The 15821-nt window shown below is 37.1% G+C and overlaps 1 protein-coding gene across 1 annotated transcript in view; it reads left to right on the top strand.

The window, feature by feature from the left end:
• LOC104231442 (protection of telomeres protein 1a-like) overlaps positions 1–13026 on the top strand; it is a 61075-nt gene extending 48049 nt beyond the window's left edge. The window contains exons 4-11 of the mRNA XM_070174014.1: positions 8681–8794; positions 9059–9122; positions 9285–9367; positions 9689–9970; positions 11060–11136; positions 11233–11291; positions 11783–11935; positions 12901–13026. Coding sequence (XP_070030115.1) covers positions 8681–8794; positions 9059–9122; positions 9285–9367; positions 9689–9970; positions 11060–11136; positions 11233–11291; positions 11783–11935; positions 12901–13026 — 958 coding nt within the window. The remainder of the gene's footprint in view (positions 1–8680; positions 8795–9058; positions 9123–9284; positions 9368–9688; positions 9971–11059; positions 11137–11232; positions 11292–11782; positions 11936–12900) is intronic.
• The last annotated feature ends 2795 nt before the right edge of the window (positions 13027–15821 follow it).

Raw genomic sequence — 15821 nt, 5'->3', positions numbered from 1 at the left:
TTCCATTCAGTCAGCATTAGGGTTTTAAACCCTAAACTGAATTTTTCCTTTAGTCAGCATTAGGGTTTTAAACCCTAAACTGAACTTTTCCATTCAGCCAGCATTAGGGTTTTAAACCCTAAACTGAGCTTTTCCATGCAATCAGCATTAGGGTTTTAAACCCTAAACTGAATTTTTCCTTTAGTCAGCATTAGGGTTTTAAACCCTAAACTGAACTTTTTCCATTCAGCCAGCATTAGGGTTTTAAACCCTAAACTGAGCTTTTCCATGCAATCAGCATTAGGGTTTTAAACCCTAAACTGAATTTTTCCTTTAGTCAGCATTAGGGTTTTAAACCCTAAACTGAACTTTTTTCCATTCAGCCAGCATTAGGGTTTTAAACCCTAAACTGAGCTTTTCCATGCAATCAGCATTAGGGTTTTAAACCCTAAACTGAATTTTTCCTTTAGTCAGCATTAGGGTTTTAAACCCTAAACTGAACTTTTTCCATTCAGCCAGCATTAGGGTTTTAAACCCTAAACTGAGCTTTTCCATGCAATCAGCATTAGGGTTTTAAACCCTAAACTGAATATTTTCTTCAATCAGCATTAGGGTTTTAAACCCTAAACTGAATATTTTCTTCAATCAGCATTAGGGTTTGTAAGCACGTGATTTTTGACCCTCCCCGAGAATTTTCACATTTTTAGCGTGATGAAATTGGGTCTAATATAGCTATTTTAACTATTATTTCGTTGCAAAAAGAAAAATTTCAAAAAATATATATATAAATTTTAGTTTATGTATCTCTCATAAACTTGAAAAATACAAAAATTGCACTTTATTTTTGTACTTTATATAATTTCGAAAATTACAAAAAATATAGTTCTATTAAGGTTTTATAGTCATTTTTAACTTTGAAAAATACAAAAATATTACCTCATATTTTATCTTAATATTTAAAAACGAAAATTACAAAAAATAGTTTTATTAATATTTTTGTAGCTATTTTAAATCTTGAAAAATATTTAAAAGGATATAGTTTTGTTTAAATACTAGTCTTATTTTTGGTAGTTATTTTGCTTACATAGGACTAGTTAAGCAACGTGTTCCTATTTCTCGGGTCCGGGCAAAAGAATAATATTCGGGTTCAAACTACCCGGTTTTAGGCCTAATTTCGGACCTAGCCCATAATAAACCGTGTCCAGGACACGTGGGGAACCCCACCACGCGTGGGGGACATATGCCTTGAACCCCACCACGCGTGGGCTCATTTTTCTGGGCAAAACCCAGTACAAAACACGGACAAAGGCCAAAGGAACAGGGGGACTTTTGGGAATTTTTTGAAAAAGAGTACTGTACCCTCGTCTTCTTCCTCAAGAAGAAAGAAAAAACCCTACTGTCGACCTGCCTCACGACCACCGGACCCCCCCTTTTCACCGTGAAACCACCCTTCAACCCAACTCCTCCAACGCCACCTCCATCAGCTTCGCTAGCCCTACGTCCGAAAACCACCACCCCAAAACCACCCCGTCACCTTCCCCCAGCTCCCCAACAACTCCATCACCAACATCACCAAACGCCCACCTCCATTAACGCTGGCACCCCCACTGTCGCACCAAACAGTCCACCAAACCTCCGACCCTAAACCATCGTCAAACAACCATCACCTCCCCGACGCTAAACCCCCACCGGACCGACCACCCTCATTCCAGGTCAAGCAGCGGCAGCTGATGCTGCGTTACCCAACCACCCTCTCCGTCTCAAAACTACCATCGTCAACCTATCATCCCGTCGCCATAACCAGCCTCAACACCACCACAAACGATCCCTTCCCTCCGTCGACCCACTGTGGTAACCAAACAGGCCCGACACCCTTCCAAAACCTTTCCGTCACCTCCCTATCGTAACCTCAAAAACCAGTCGCACCACTACTCACTCACGGCGTCACTGCTCCGACGACCACTGTTGTCCGTCGCTCCCATGTCCAGTGACGCCTTCGGCCATTAAAGACTGCCTGTCGACCCCCACAGTCGTCGACCAAACAGTCCGTCAGCTTCACGCCAAGCAGCCCTGCGGTGTTGAAGTCGAGTTCCAGGCCGAAGCCCAAAAGTTGAGTCGAGGTCCGGTTCGTCAAGTTTGTTCCGAGGTTTCGTCGTTGTTCCTCGTTCAGTGAGGTCCGGCTTGAGTTCCGTCGAGGTTGTTGTCCGAGGTTTCGTCGCAGGTCCAATGCATCGGACGATAATATCAAGTAGGTCGTCTCTGAATTCGTGTCTTTCATATTTGCTGTTTAGTAACATGTACATGTGTTTTCTTGAAATACAATCCTAGTTCATGCGAATAGTATGCAAATGAGCGAGACATATATACATGATGATTGCGAATTGCTATATTTGATAATTAACTCCGTATGGTATTGAAATTTGGCCGTGAATGTCTTTTCCGTTGTTTCGTTATTTTAAGTAGCTATTTGACATTTTGTTTCTTCATGTTTAAATTGTTGTTATCCAAATATTTGTCGCAATAGAGGTTTGCACATATTCTGAAATGCGTTAATTATTTAGTTTGTCTTAATAGTTGTTTATACGTGGCAGTAATGTTGAAATTATAGTAGCAATTTTAATTCCGCGAAAAAATGCTCGCTTCATCAAATAGGTTCAATCTATAACCTATGATCTCGCGAAGTAGCAAAAAACATAGTTATTTCAGCCTTGTCCTATTTCTAAAAAAAAAAGAAAAAAAAAGAAAAATAAATAAATAAATAAAATGAGACGAGCCTCGCCTAAAAATACAAGCTGCGGGGCCCTCTAAATGTATATATTAAATACTTAGATTCCGGGACGGGCCGTTTAGCAAATTTCACGGCCCTACCCAAAAATAATAATGCGCTAGTGGCTTTAGGCGCGCCTCTAATAATTTAATTTTCCTAAATTCGGGTGCACATTTATGTGACCCAAATCTAAATCTCAACGGAATCGAAATGTGTCTCTAATCGCGGGTATATTGATTATGGCGTGGCCCGAGATGCATTTCCATGACGTTGCAAATTCTTTTAAAAATAATGAATGAGACGAGCCTCGACAAACAAAAATGTAGAAGCTGCGGGGCCCTCTAAATGTATATATATTAAAAATATTTAGAATTCAGGAGGGCCGCTTAGCAAATTTCGTGGCCTTCCCCAAAATAATAACACGATAGTCTCTTTAGGCGCGTATTTAATAATCTATTTTCTTAAGCCTGGGTGTGCATTTCATGCGACCCGAATCCAAATCCCAAAACATCAAATAAAACGTGTTCCGGATTGGGGGTGCATTTCATGTGACGCAGTCCAAAGACGTGTTTTAAGCGATGTTCACATTTCTTTTAAAAACAATAATAGTAAAGCGGTTAAAAGATAAATTTGCACATAAGTTCATATTTGTATAAAATCAGATAATCAAGCCGAATATAACAGTTGAGCGACCGTGCTAGAACCACGGAACTCGGGAATGCCTAACACCTTCTCCCGGGTTAACATAATTCCTTATCCGGATTTCTGGTACGCAGACTGTAATATGGAGTCATTCTTTTCCTCGATTCGGGATTAAAATTGGTGACTTGGGACACCCTAAATCTCCCAAGTGGCGACTCTGAAATAAATAAACCAATCCCCTTTCGATTGTCCTTTAATTGGAAAAAACTCCCTTGCACCCCATCGGGTGCGGAAAAAGGAGGTGTGACAGGGTTTTAAACCCTAAACTGAACTTTTTCTTTAGTCAGCATAAGGACCCCAACCCTAAACTGAACTTTTCCCCAGTTGGTCAGTATTAGAGTTTCAACTCTAAAACTGAACTTCTCCCCAGCTAGTCGGTATTAGGGCTCCAACCCTGAACTAAGCATGCATATCCCCTTTCATCAATTTTATGAACTTCCTGGCGAATAATTCACGAAATTTTCCTAGTGAAACTGGGGCAGAAAATTCCGTTCATTTGTTTTTCCCGCAGGTCTAACCTCGAGCCACACGGATCGAAACGACCCACAAGATGAGTCCCAACTCAGAATCTAAGAAGAAATAGAAAAAAGATGTCCCGAGACACCGGAGAAAATGGAAGGTGGATCGTTCCAAGATTTGATCAAGGTCCCGAGTTCTACCAACCCCGTCCTATTCAGTATCGCAGAAATAAATAGGCGCCTACAACTTGCAAGCATCAAGATTCAGATCGGAGTCTACAAGCAGAATCAGCTAAGACCCAAGATCAAGTCGCAAAAGAATCATAGATAGGAATCTTGTAACTAGCAGTTGACATGCATATAAGTGTTTAGTTCAGTTTCAATTTTTCTTTGGTTGTAATAAGGCGGTCAGTAAAGCAGCGGTGACAACAACAACAGCAGTAACAGCAAGCATTGCAATCTCATGGTAGTCCCAGCTACCAAAACTTCCCGAACTACATTAACCTGATTCCCCTTTAGCCAGGGATATGTAGGAAACCTTTGAAGCAGAGGTTCGGTTAAATCTTTTTCAAAAAAATGCTTCACACGGAGTACTTCGGATAGGCAAAAATCGCTCACTTTATCTTTGCGCGAAAACCCTTCGTGTCTTCGGGCAAAGAGGGGCAGCTGTAAGCACGTGATTTTTGCCCTATATGAGAAATACTCCCAGAAAATGCAAAATAAAATAATTTTCCTTGGTGTGCAATTTTGAGTATTTTTGTGATATTTTTGGATAATTATTTGTATTTGTCTGTGTTTGCTTATTTGTTAAATTAATAAAAAATATAAAAATATGTCGCATTTTGCATGTAGGATTTCATTCTACAATTGTTAGTAATTAAATTAGTTTTACAAAAATTAAAAATTACAAAAAAAAGGCATCTTTTGCATTTTTAGCATTTAATGTCCAAATGAACAATTTTATGCTTAATTATTACTTAATTGTGCGTTAATTGTTATTGGGAGTTAATTTGCGCTTTTATAATTTAATTTAGTTCTTAATAATAATTTAAGTATTTTTATAATTTAGTTTTAGAAAATAAAAGAAGAAAAGAGAACAAAAATACAAAGAAAAATCGGATTGGGCCACTTCTTCAAAATTCAACCCCAGGCCCAAACATTTGTCCAACCTTCTCCATGACCCAGTCCATCTCAACATGGGTCGACCCGGTCCGCCCCATTAACCCAATCTATAACCCAATACCCCTATCTTGCATTTCAAAGACACAAAAAAAAAGAAAAAAAGAAAGAACTAAAACCCTAAAAAAGGGACCTAAACCATCCGCCCCCATTTTGGCTTCTTCTTCTCCAAACTCCAAGAACACCCCATCCATGGCTGCCCAAACCAGCTCCCTTCTTCTGCGTCCACCACCCATCACCTTCCCACCGCGAACACCACCACCATGGACGCAGTCCGGACTCCCTCACGTCCAAACACCACCACCCGAGCTGCCTTCCCGCCATTGATGATGCTTCAAGCTCGAGTTTTCTGTGTGCTGCATCGACCACCTTCCTCCTCCTCGTCAACCAGCTGTTGCTTCATCTTCTCCGAGCTTCATCTGCTCCGAGCTGCTGCTCCGCTCCGTCGAGTTCGTCGTCGTTTGGTCGAGCTTCATCTTCTCCAAGCTGCTTCACCATGAACGACGAAAGCAGCTCACCATGACTGCTGTTGCTCGACGTCCAGTCCCCCCAGCTGCTACTTCTTCACCTCCAAACAGACTTCGTCGACCGTTCGTTTCCATGGCCAAACTACCTCCGTTGCTGTTTCGTTCTCTTCGAGCTTGGGCATCACCATGGCCAAGCTGTCTTCACGCTATTGTTGTTGCCCTCATCTTCTTCACGTGAACAAACCAAGCACTTCCAGCTGCTGTATCTTCAGACGAGCTGCTGCCACCTTTTCGTTCGGTCGAGTTTTAGTCGAGGTCGTCGAGCGTCGTTTTGAGTTCGTTCAAGTTTATAAGAAAGGTGAGTTCGTCGTTGAGTTCGCCGTTGAGTCCGGACAGATTTATTCCCATGTTTGAGGTTCATCGAAACAGTCCATACGATCGAATTCATCATTGCTCATCTCCGGTTAGTAGATTTTTGAGTTTTATTTTGTCCGTATTTTGTTTTGATATTTTCGAATCTAAAATCGGCAAATGTTTGTTTTGTTTATCGTTTGAATTAATTTTTAGTTCATGTTCATGTGTTGTTTGTTAAATTAATTTTTCAGATTCCAAATGAAAGATTAATTAATTATTTTTCATGTTTATTTCATGTTCGTATTGTTGTTTTAAATGAATATTTGTTAGTTTAATGCTTGTTAGATTCAAATTGAAATTTAATTAATTATTTCTTCAATTTGTTTCATGTTGTTATAAATTTTCCAGAAAATGTTAATGTTGTTTGAATCGTTAGAATCCGTCATGTTTGTCGCTTAAAAACAGATTTAATTCATGTTCATCTTTGTTTGAAGTTCATGTTTAAATCCAAGTGATTTAATGTGAATTCATGTTTGTTTGTGATTTGCTTGATTTAATTTGAATCATGCATATTGTTGTTTGTATCATTGTCTCTTTGTTCATCCATTAATGGTCTAAATTAACCAGGATTGGTTCCCGATATGGTTGATTTATTTCCATTAATTTGGAGTTTGTGTTGTTCATCATGTTCATGTAAATTGTTGTTGAAGATTGTTGAGAAATTGGTCATCTTGACTATATTTTGGTTGAGTTATGATTAATTGATTGTTTAGAGCAGAGGGGTAATTTGGTAAATTGCATTGCATTCGGGGATAGATTTGTAATTGCAATAAGGTCGGAGGGGTAATTTGGTAATTGAACATTATTTTGATTCTTTATGTTAAGCATGGGGGACAAATATAATGGGGTGGGGTTTTTGATGTACTTGTTTAATATAATGGGGACAAGACAAAACATAATGGGGAGGAATCTTGCACTTGTTTAATGTATAATGGGGGACAAGACAAAACATAATGGGGAGGAATCTTGCACTTGTTTAATGTAGGCATGGGGGACATATTGTAATGGGTTGGTAATGTGACATTTATTTAATGTAGGCATGGGGGACAAAGTTTTAAAATAAAGAAGACATTTGATAGTGGGACAAAGCATGCCATTGGGAGAATAATTTGGGTTTTGGAATTCAAGGCAAAGTCTTGCTATAAATATAGAGTCATTTCTTGACATTGAGAAGAAGACTAGAGAGTTTTAAGAAGGATTTTTGGGAGAGACTTGAGAATTTTTGGGGAGATTTTTTGGGGGGAGAGAAAAAGAGTTGACAGATTCTTTTTACACTTGAGAGTTGACATACTTTTATACTTGGAGAGAGTTTGTGATAGTAAAAGAGAAAGACAATTTGAACTTTCACTCGAACAATTCTGTTTGCTTTTCTTCGAGTGTTATTCAAAAGTCAGAAACTACTGCATCTCGTATCTTTTCTCTCTTCTGCTTTGACTGCGATTGTACTTTTGCACTGCTGAGTTTTCAATCTGTTACTGGGTTATTCTACTGGTTTTTACTGGTTTTGCGGTGTTGCTGAACCTGCTGTTGCCGCGTTATTACTGTCGCTGACTCCTACTTCTTTTGTTCTTGTACTGCTGTTTCCAGGTACACATTTGTACACTCTTGGCTTGAAGCGAAAAAATGAAATATTAATCAGGCTCCTGTTCCTGTTGAATTCCTTTGTTTGGATCTGTGTTTGAATATTAATTTTTCTCTCTTTGTATAAAAATGTAGTCGATTAATTAATGAGTAATGAGGCTGCATATGTATGATTTCTTCATCTAATAATGCTAGTTTAAATTACTTGAAGAATAGTTAATCGGCTTTGATATTATTGTGTATCCCTCTCATGTTCCAGCATTAGTAAATAATAGAATATAAAAATGAAAGCAGTTTTTCTTTGTACAAACTCGATCGCAATTTTCCAATCGCATTAGCCGTAAACTAATAACTAATAAGTTACGTTTTCAGCATGTAAATAATTAAGAGATTTTCTTTTATTTTAGAGACGAACTTAATAGAAAATATAGTCACTATAGGTTTATCCTTTAAAATAAAAATGAGACGAGCCTCGCCAAATAAATCACAAACCGCCGGGGCCCTCAATAAAATACATAACCATTGACTAGACTTTGGATTTGGCCGTTTAATGAACCTTCACGGCCTCTTCCTAAAATAACAATACGCTAGTTGCTTTAGGCGTACCTTTAATAATTTAACCTTCTTAACACGGGTGCACATTGATGTGACCCAAATCCAAATCTCAACGGAGTCAAAATGTGTCGACGACCACGGGTGCATTGATTGTGACGTGGTTCGAGATGCATCTCCACGACGTTGCAATTCTATAAAAATAAATGATAATAATAAAAACGGTTTAAACTTAATAAAAGAACGTAAGTCATAACATGTATTTAAATCAGATATTTAGCCATTATAACAATTTAAGCGACCGTGCTAGAATCACGGGATTCGAGGGTGCCTAACACCTTCCCTCGGGTCAACAGAATTCCTTACTTAGAATTTCTGGTTCGCAGACTTCATTTGGAAAAGTCGAAAATTTCCTCGATTTGGGATTCAAGATGAACCGGTGACTTGGGACACCAAAAGTCAAACCTTTCCCAAGTGGCGACTCTGAATTAAATAAATAATCTCATTTCGAATATTGTCACTTAAATTGGAAAAACTCTTCTCGCGCATCTTACCCTTCGGGGCGGGCGCGCAAAAAGGAGGTGTGACACTCTATTGGAACACCTATGTTATTTGACTTATCTTCATAGGGAGCGAGATGAGAAACTTATACTCGGTTTAAGGAAGTGGTTGGTTGATCACTCTATTGGAACAGGTACTCTCCTTTTCTGGTCTAAATGATCCATGAAAAGTTATGTACTTTTACATAGTGATTGCACGGTTGATATATTTAGGATGCAACTTCGGAACCTGAAGTCTTTCTAAAATGTATCTTAGTCGGTGTGGAATCATCTGTTTCCATATAAGGATCAAAGTAACATTCTTACCCTTCTCGTGCAGGGGGTCGGGTGAGAGAGTGATAGATTTCATTTTATAACCACTTTAATTCAAAGATCTGACTCTTGATATGCTCTAATTACCTTAATAGATTTTCAATCTTTGAAAGATATCAGGGAAGGAGACGGCTTCAATTTGGTTTGCAAGGTAATACTAGTACTTGTACTCTTTACTAGCATGGACTTTATTTAATTTATTTTGAAGATCAATCAAGAAAACATGTTGCTGGTTGTTTGTTGTTCTCGAGTCTTGACTGTGGATGATTTCACTCAATATTTTTTCATTGCAAATTTTGATGGCATGTGCAAGATTCTTCGTGTAGTTAGAGAAGATGAGTGGATCCTTCTTGTGTGGGATGGAACTGACACTCCACCAGTTGCTATTAATGCAAGGTGACTGTTATATTTGTGCTTTTGATTGACCATCACGTTAGTTTTCTTTTAGAGGATAGTATTAATTATTTCCTTTTCAAGTGGAGGTACTTTGTTGCACAAGAAGTACTGCTATAGTTGTGAAGTAGATTATTTTAAACGCTCCCTAACAAATTTTTCCTGCAATTCATATTTGAAGTAAGTGGACCTCATGAACTAATTGCATATCAGATTGAGCCATCCAACACTTGCTCAGCTGCTTCTCTTTAAGAAAATATTTGCATTTGATTATGAAAGCTTTGTAAGCATTTACATAGTTTTACGTGTAACTATGAATTACAGGTTAGAGGATGAACTGGAAACCCCACTTCCTTTAGAGTCTGTGCCAGTTCGTCTGCCGAGAGACATATTCTGCAAATTGCCACCTTTTGGGACTGTGCTGAGGGTAACTCTGAATTGTGGCAATGAGAAACTTGGAATGAACGTGCTCAGGACCAATAGATGGGTGAAATTTGATAACCTAAGATGTCAACTTCTTGACTCACTGTGGCATGCTACCCACTTGCCGACTACTAGGTTTTGCTATTTGCGCGATGAAGATCACATTGTTTCACAGCGCATGAGGTTTTCTTCTCTGATATTTACATATTTTCTTGTAATGATGTGCTACAACATAGTGTGTATTTTGGGGGGTGGGGGGGTGGGTCCGGGGTCACGTGAACCCATGTTTTTCTTGTAAATTAAAAGTATATATATATATATATATATATATATATATATATATATATATATATATATATGCGCACCCAAGCTCAAAATATCATATGATCTGATGGTTATTGGGTGCACCTTTCTAAGCAAGGTTGGGAGTTAAATCTTACGTCTATCTTGTTGTTTTTTCTTTCTTTTTCTAAAATTTGGCGCACCCATTAGAGATGGGCATGTCTGGTGTCACTTCTTGCAATTAATTAAGTACTTTTTCTTTTTCTTCTTTCTTTGTTTGGTGTATTCTCTCAAAATTTCCAAGTCTGACATATTGAGGAGTGTGTATATATGTAAAATTTATATTCTGGATTCACTCTTCGTAATAGTGTTCCCATCTTCCCAAAATCCTGGATACGCCTCTGTCGGTAACAGTGTTGTCAAAGGCGAAAACTGTAAAAAAGCGCTCCCAATCTACAAGGGCTTTAACCGCACAACACAATTAAAGTATGGACTTTAGTTAAAAAAAGCGCAATGAAGAAAAAAATAAAATATATATGTAATTGAAGAAAAAAAATTAACAAGTTCGTTTATAATGATTTCCTTAAAAATTAATAATATCTTTTGGCCAATTATATTTATTATTTTGTACCACTCTATTCAAGATAGAACTTACTGGCAATGAGGTGTGGGCTTTAGTGCCTTGCTTGCTAAAGCGCAGCCTAACTGAGGTGAAGCGCATACTCTGAGCTTTTTTGAGTTTCAGGGCTTAAGCGCGCCTCAAATGAGCCTTTGACAACACTAGTCGGTAACATAAGCATGTCCAGCGTAGTCGCTCCACAACCATGTAAAACACGTTATCTTGTAGCATTGTAACTAATGCCTATCGCATAATCACCAGAACATCCTGTTGCAGCTTGAAGGTGTCATGATGATTTTCTTCTTCTCCATCCAGTGCCGTGTTTTGCATTGCCATAACTATTCTAACATCTACAAGTTGCATACCTGTAGGGAGTATGATAAGCGTATCAAATCTAAATGGGGATGGATGCCTCTTTCAGTCTTACCTTGGCCAACTCATGTGACAGGTTTGATTGACGTGTTTATGGCAGATCTCCATGTTTGATCTATAATAATACATACCAGCATTCGCCTAATAATACTTTGTTATAATAAACTTTCAGTGACCGACCATTTCGAAGTGCCTTTTGTCTCCTTGATGAAAGCTCTTGTGCATCCCAAGGTATCTTGCTGCTTCGTAAAGACTTTCATTTATTCTTTTCCCTTTTTGCTTTCTACTATGTGTTAGAGAGTTGTATTTAGTCATTCAGTTCTTTTACGTCTTTGCGAATAATACATCTTCATGCCTGGTTGTTTCACTCAGGCATTATCAGACTTTTTTTGCTATTGGACTTATTGCTGAAGGGCTGGAAATGCCCATGAGTAGAGAATACTGATGTCTAATAGGAGATTGTATCCAACTGGTGAGGTATTCCAGTTTGATCAGTTTGGATTTAGCTCTGTGTTATCTGTTCATTGCCATTTGCTTTCAGTGGCTTCTATTATTGTATTTTTTGCCACTTTAAGTTCGAATTTTCAAGGCTCAGAATAAGGAGAATGAAAAATCCCTTTTTGTTGTCATCAATTTGAGATGATTTTGTGAATGATCATGTGTTGGACCATATACTTGACTTGACATATTCAAAGTTATATCATTGAGCTTCTACCTTGTAGGTGGTAGGTAAATTCCACTGTGTCGTTCGAGTTGTGGCATCATTCCCTTGGTTAGTTGAGGATTATCGCTCCCCTACTGGCGTTTATAGGATCAGGCTAACCCTAGAAGATCCTACTGCCAGACTACACGCCTATCTATATGCTGAGGATGCGGTACCAATTTTCTTTGTGTATTCAGTTTTAGTTCCTATTTATGTTGTGAATATCTCAGAATGCTTCACTTAGGCCTTTTGAATGTTATCCTAATGGAAAATGCTTTACGCTAAACTTCATTCCAGCTTATTTTGGTTGATATGTCTTGGACTATCTTTAACGAGAAGGGGATTAGGTTATAGATTGAACTTTTTGGTTGATTTGGCTTTTTAGTCTATTTGGCCAAGCTTCTCCAATCCTAAAAAAATGTTTTTTTTTCAAAGTTGAAGTGTTTGGCCAAGCTGCAAAAATCAGTTTATTTCGAGAAGTGCTTTTTTCCGTAAGTGCTTTTTTCAAAAGTACTTTTGGTGAGAAGCAATTTATGTTTGGCTAATTAATTTGAAAATCACTTATGAGCAGCAATTAGTGTTTGACCAAGCTTTAAAAAACTGCTTCTAAGTGTATTTTTTTCGAAAATGCTTTTCAAAAAAGTACTTTTGGAGAGAAGCTATTTTTTTGGCTTCTGCTTCTTCTCAAAAGCACTTTTTTTACTTTTAAAAGTTTGGCCAAACACCTTAATTTTAGAGAAAAAAGCACTTTTGACAAAAAAAAAGCACTTCTCTCTCAAAGGAAGCTTGGCCAAACAAGCTAGTAGTTTTGGAGAAGTAGAAAAAATTAGCTTCTCTCCAAAAATATTTTTTTAAAAATCACTTTTGAGGAAAATACACTTAGAAGCAGTTTTTAAAAGCTTGGCCAAACACTAGTTGCTGCTCAGAAGTGCTTTTCAATTTAATTAGCCAAACACAAACTGTTTCTCACCAAAAGTACTTTTGAAGAAAAACACTTCTCAATATAGGTTGATTTTTGCAGCTTGGCCAAACAGGCTATTAGTCTGCATCAACTTTTCCATTCAATAATATGCAAGGCAGTATATGTTTATTGTGCCCAGGCTGATAATTCTAACTTCCTATACTTCACTTGCACAGGAACAGTTCTTTGGTGGCTACCCTTCTCTCGATGTGCTAAAAAGAATGCGGAATTTGTTGCTTGGAATTTGTGAAAGTGATGGTGACAGTGAAACCTCCACTTCCAACCAAGAGGGGTTGTTCTGATGGTAAGCAACCTCCACTTCCAACCAAGAGGTTGTGAGTTCGAGTCTACCCAAAAGCAAGGTGGGAAGTTCTTGGAGGGAAGGATGCCGAGGATCTATTTGGAAACAACCTCTCTACCCCAGGTAGGGGTAAGGTCTGCGTACACACTACCCTCCCCAGAAGCAGGAACTTTCGAATTTTGCAACCACGCTGAAGATGTAAGCAAGTGAAACTTGTATATTTACGGTGTATATGTAAATGTGCCAAACCTATTTTGGTTTGTTTTTGTAAATGTGGTGCATGGTGCTGGTTTTTGCAAAACTATGTATCAGCCTTTTTTGCTCTAAAGTAACTAAGTGTATTTTTGATTTCTTGTAAATGTTAGCAGTAACCTTTTCTGTACAAGTACGCTTCAAAGTTACTCTGTAGTAAATATTTTGGTGCTGAGCAATTCCACATTAAATGTTGTTTCCAAATCGAAATGATTTTCTCCCACCATATTGGGTCATTTAGTCTTCTTTGGGATTTTTACCTAGATATACTATAATTGAAATATATTTATTACTTTTATTTAGGTTCCTTATTAATTACTTTATATACCTATATTTACTAGTTTTATACAAAACCATAAAAAGGAGAAAATGAAACATACCTTAAATATTGTGTATCAGTTACATATAATCCCCTACATTTAAGATACTCTTCCTTTTTCCAAGGAAAACTATACTTGTCTTTATACTTACTTAAAATCATCACCTCTCTTTGTACTTACCCAAAATTATCACCGTAAAAAACCCACTGAACCCCAAAATCATCACCTCTCTTTGTACTTACCCACAGTAAAAAAAGCATTGATACCCATAATCTTTCTAACCCAAAAATCTCGCTTACTCACTCCTCTTCCACTGTTACCCCCCTAAAATTGCAGATTCTTTCCTCTTCCAAAGCTGTTGATATATGATTTCTCTCTTTAATCGTCCAAAATCTCTTTCTTATTTATACAATACAGAAGAAATTCTAAGATTTGCTCTACAATCAAGTTGTGGGTAAGCTTCACTCTACATTAAAGTTGGTTTTAGGTTGAATTTCATGATGAAACTCGAGGAAGATGAAGTTTCGGAATTGTATTACGATTGTATGATAAAGATATCATAATTGTATCTGAGTTGTATTTGATACATCAATACCTAAGACAATTCTGATACAATACTAATACTATTAAAATAAAATATTGTATTATAATTTAAGTTTAGAGTTGGTTCTAGGTGGATGTTTTAAATTGAAACTTGAAAAAGATGAAGATCAAAGTTGTATCATAATTTAGAATTGTATCACAATTTGTACCTAAAACAATACATGATGCAATACTAATACAAGTATAATACGATATTATATCAGTTTAAGTTTAGAGTCGGTTTTAAGTTGTACATAATTGTATCAAATTTGTATTTGAATTATGAGCAGTTGTGAGATCGTGACGAATTTCACAGTTTGTATCACAAATATATGATAATTATATATTAATTTATTAGTATTGTATCAGGTATTATTTTGGATATTAATGTACCATCTACAAGTTATATACAATTGTGATACAAGTATGATATAATTACGTTTTACGTATTGATATATCTGATACAATTTAAATACAATTATGATACATTTATAATACAATTCCTGAATATTTCTTCATTTTCAGTGTTATCCAGTCTTCCAACAAAAGAACGATGCAATTGATGATGTAATAATATAAAATTGTCGGCAATGGTGGGAAGAGAGAAGATGGAGATTCTGGGCTATATTAAGGAATTTTGTTGTAAAAAAAAGGAGAGAGAAGAGGAGGGGGGGGGGGAGGGGGGAAGGAAAGGATATAATTGAATTCCTTAATTGAAGACATTAATAATGGGGTGAGAACATTTTAAGGAACAATCTACACAATTTGTAAGAAAAACCTAGATACTTATTAAAAACTACAAAACATAGAGAACATTGGTAAATAAGTTTCTAATATAGTATAACTAGGTAAAAATCCTTTTCTGTGTAAACACTATCTTATACATGATTTTGCAATTCTTGCTTAGTTAACAAGTTAAACTTGGTTTATGAACTAGGACTCGGTAACTTTCTTTATAGGACCTTTAACTGCTACAAGTATTCACACTATTTGTCACCTAAGCAGGATAGCTTGTGAATTTTCCAACCAACTAATTTTCATTTTGACATTTTGTAATGTTGGTATATAAGATTGTTAATACCATTTAGTCCTACAAGAGAAGTTAAAACTCTTTTCATTACGTTTCTGAAGATAGTTTGACATGACAAATAAGAACAATGAAGAGATCAATTCCCCACAAATCACCAAAATTTAAAAAAAAAAGCAAAGAAAACATGCACAACTTTGCATTCATAAACTCAGTAATAATAAAATTATGCTACTCCATTGTCAAGAAAATAACTTGTGAATATTTCTACAGCACAATAGAGTGAGACTAGCCAGTTAGGAGTTAGACTAAGAATGTCATTGGTCGTTTATTGATGCAGGGCTTTACCTGCTAGTTGTACTATACCAACCATCTATTTCGTATTTCGTATTCTGTATTTCATATCTCTCATATTGTTGGTATTTTATTATGCATTTTTATGGTACTAATATATCGGCTCCTGTTGCTTTTTTGAGCCGAGGGTCTCCTGGAAACAGTCTCTCTACCCTTCGGGGTAGGGGTAAGGTCTGCGTACATATTACCCTCCCCAGACTCCACTTGTGGGATTATACTGGGTCGTTATTGTTGTTGTTGTTGCATTGTCAAGAAAATAGA

This window comes from Nicotiana sylvestris, chromosome 4 (genome assembly GCF_000393655.2).
Source record: "Nicotiana sylvestris chromosome 4, ASM39365v2, whole genome shotgun sequence".
In the NCBI taxonomy this organism is placed as follows: Eukaryota; Viridiplantae; Streptophyta; class Magnoliopsida; order Solanales; family Solanaceae; genus Nicotiana; species Nicotiana sylvestris.
Note: the sequence above shows the minus strand (reverse complement) of the source record. Positions and strands in the feature narration are given on the sequence as shown.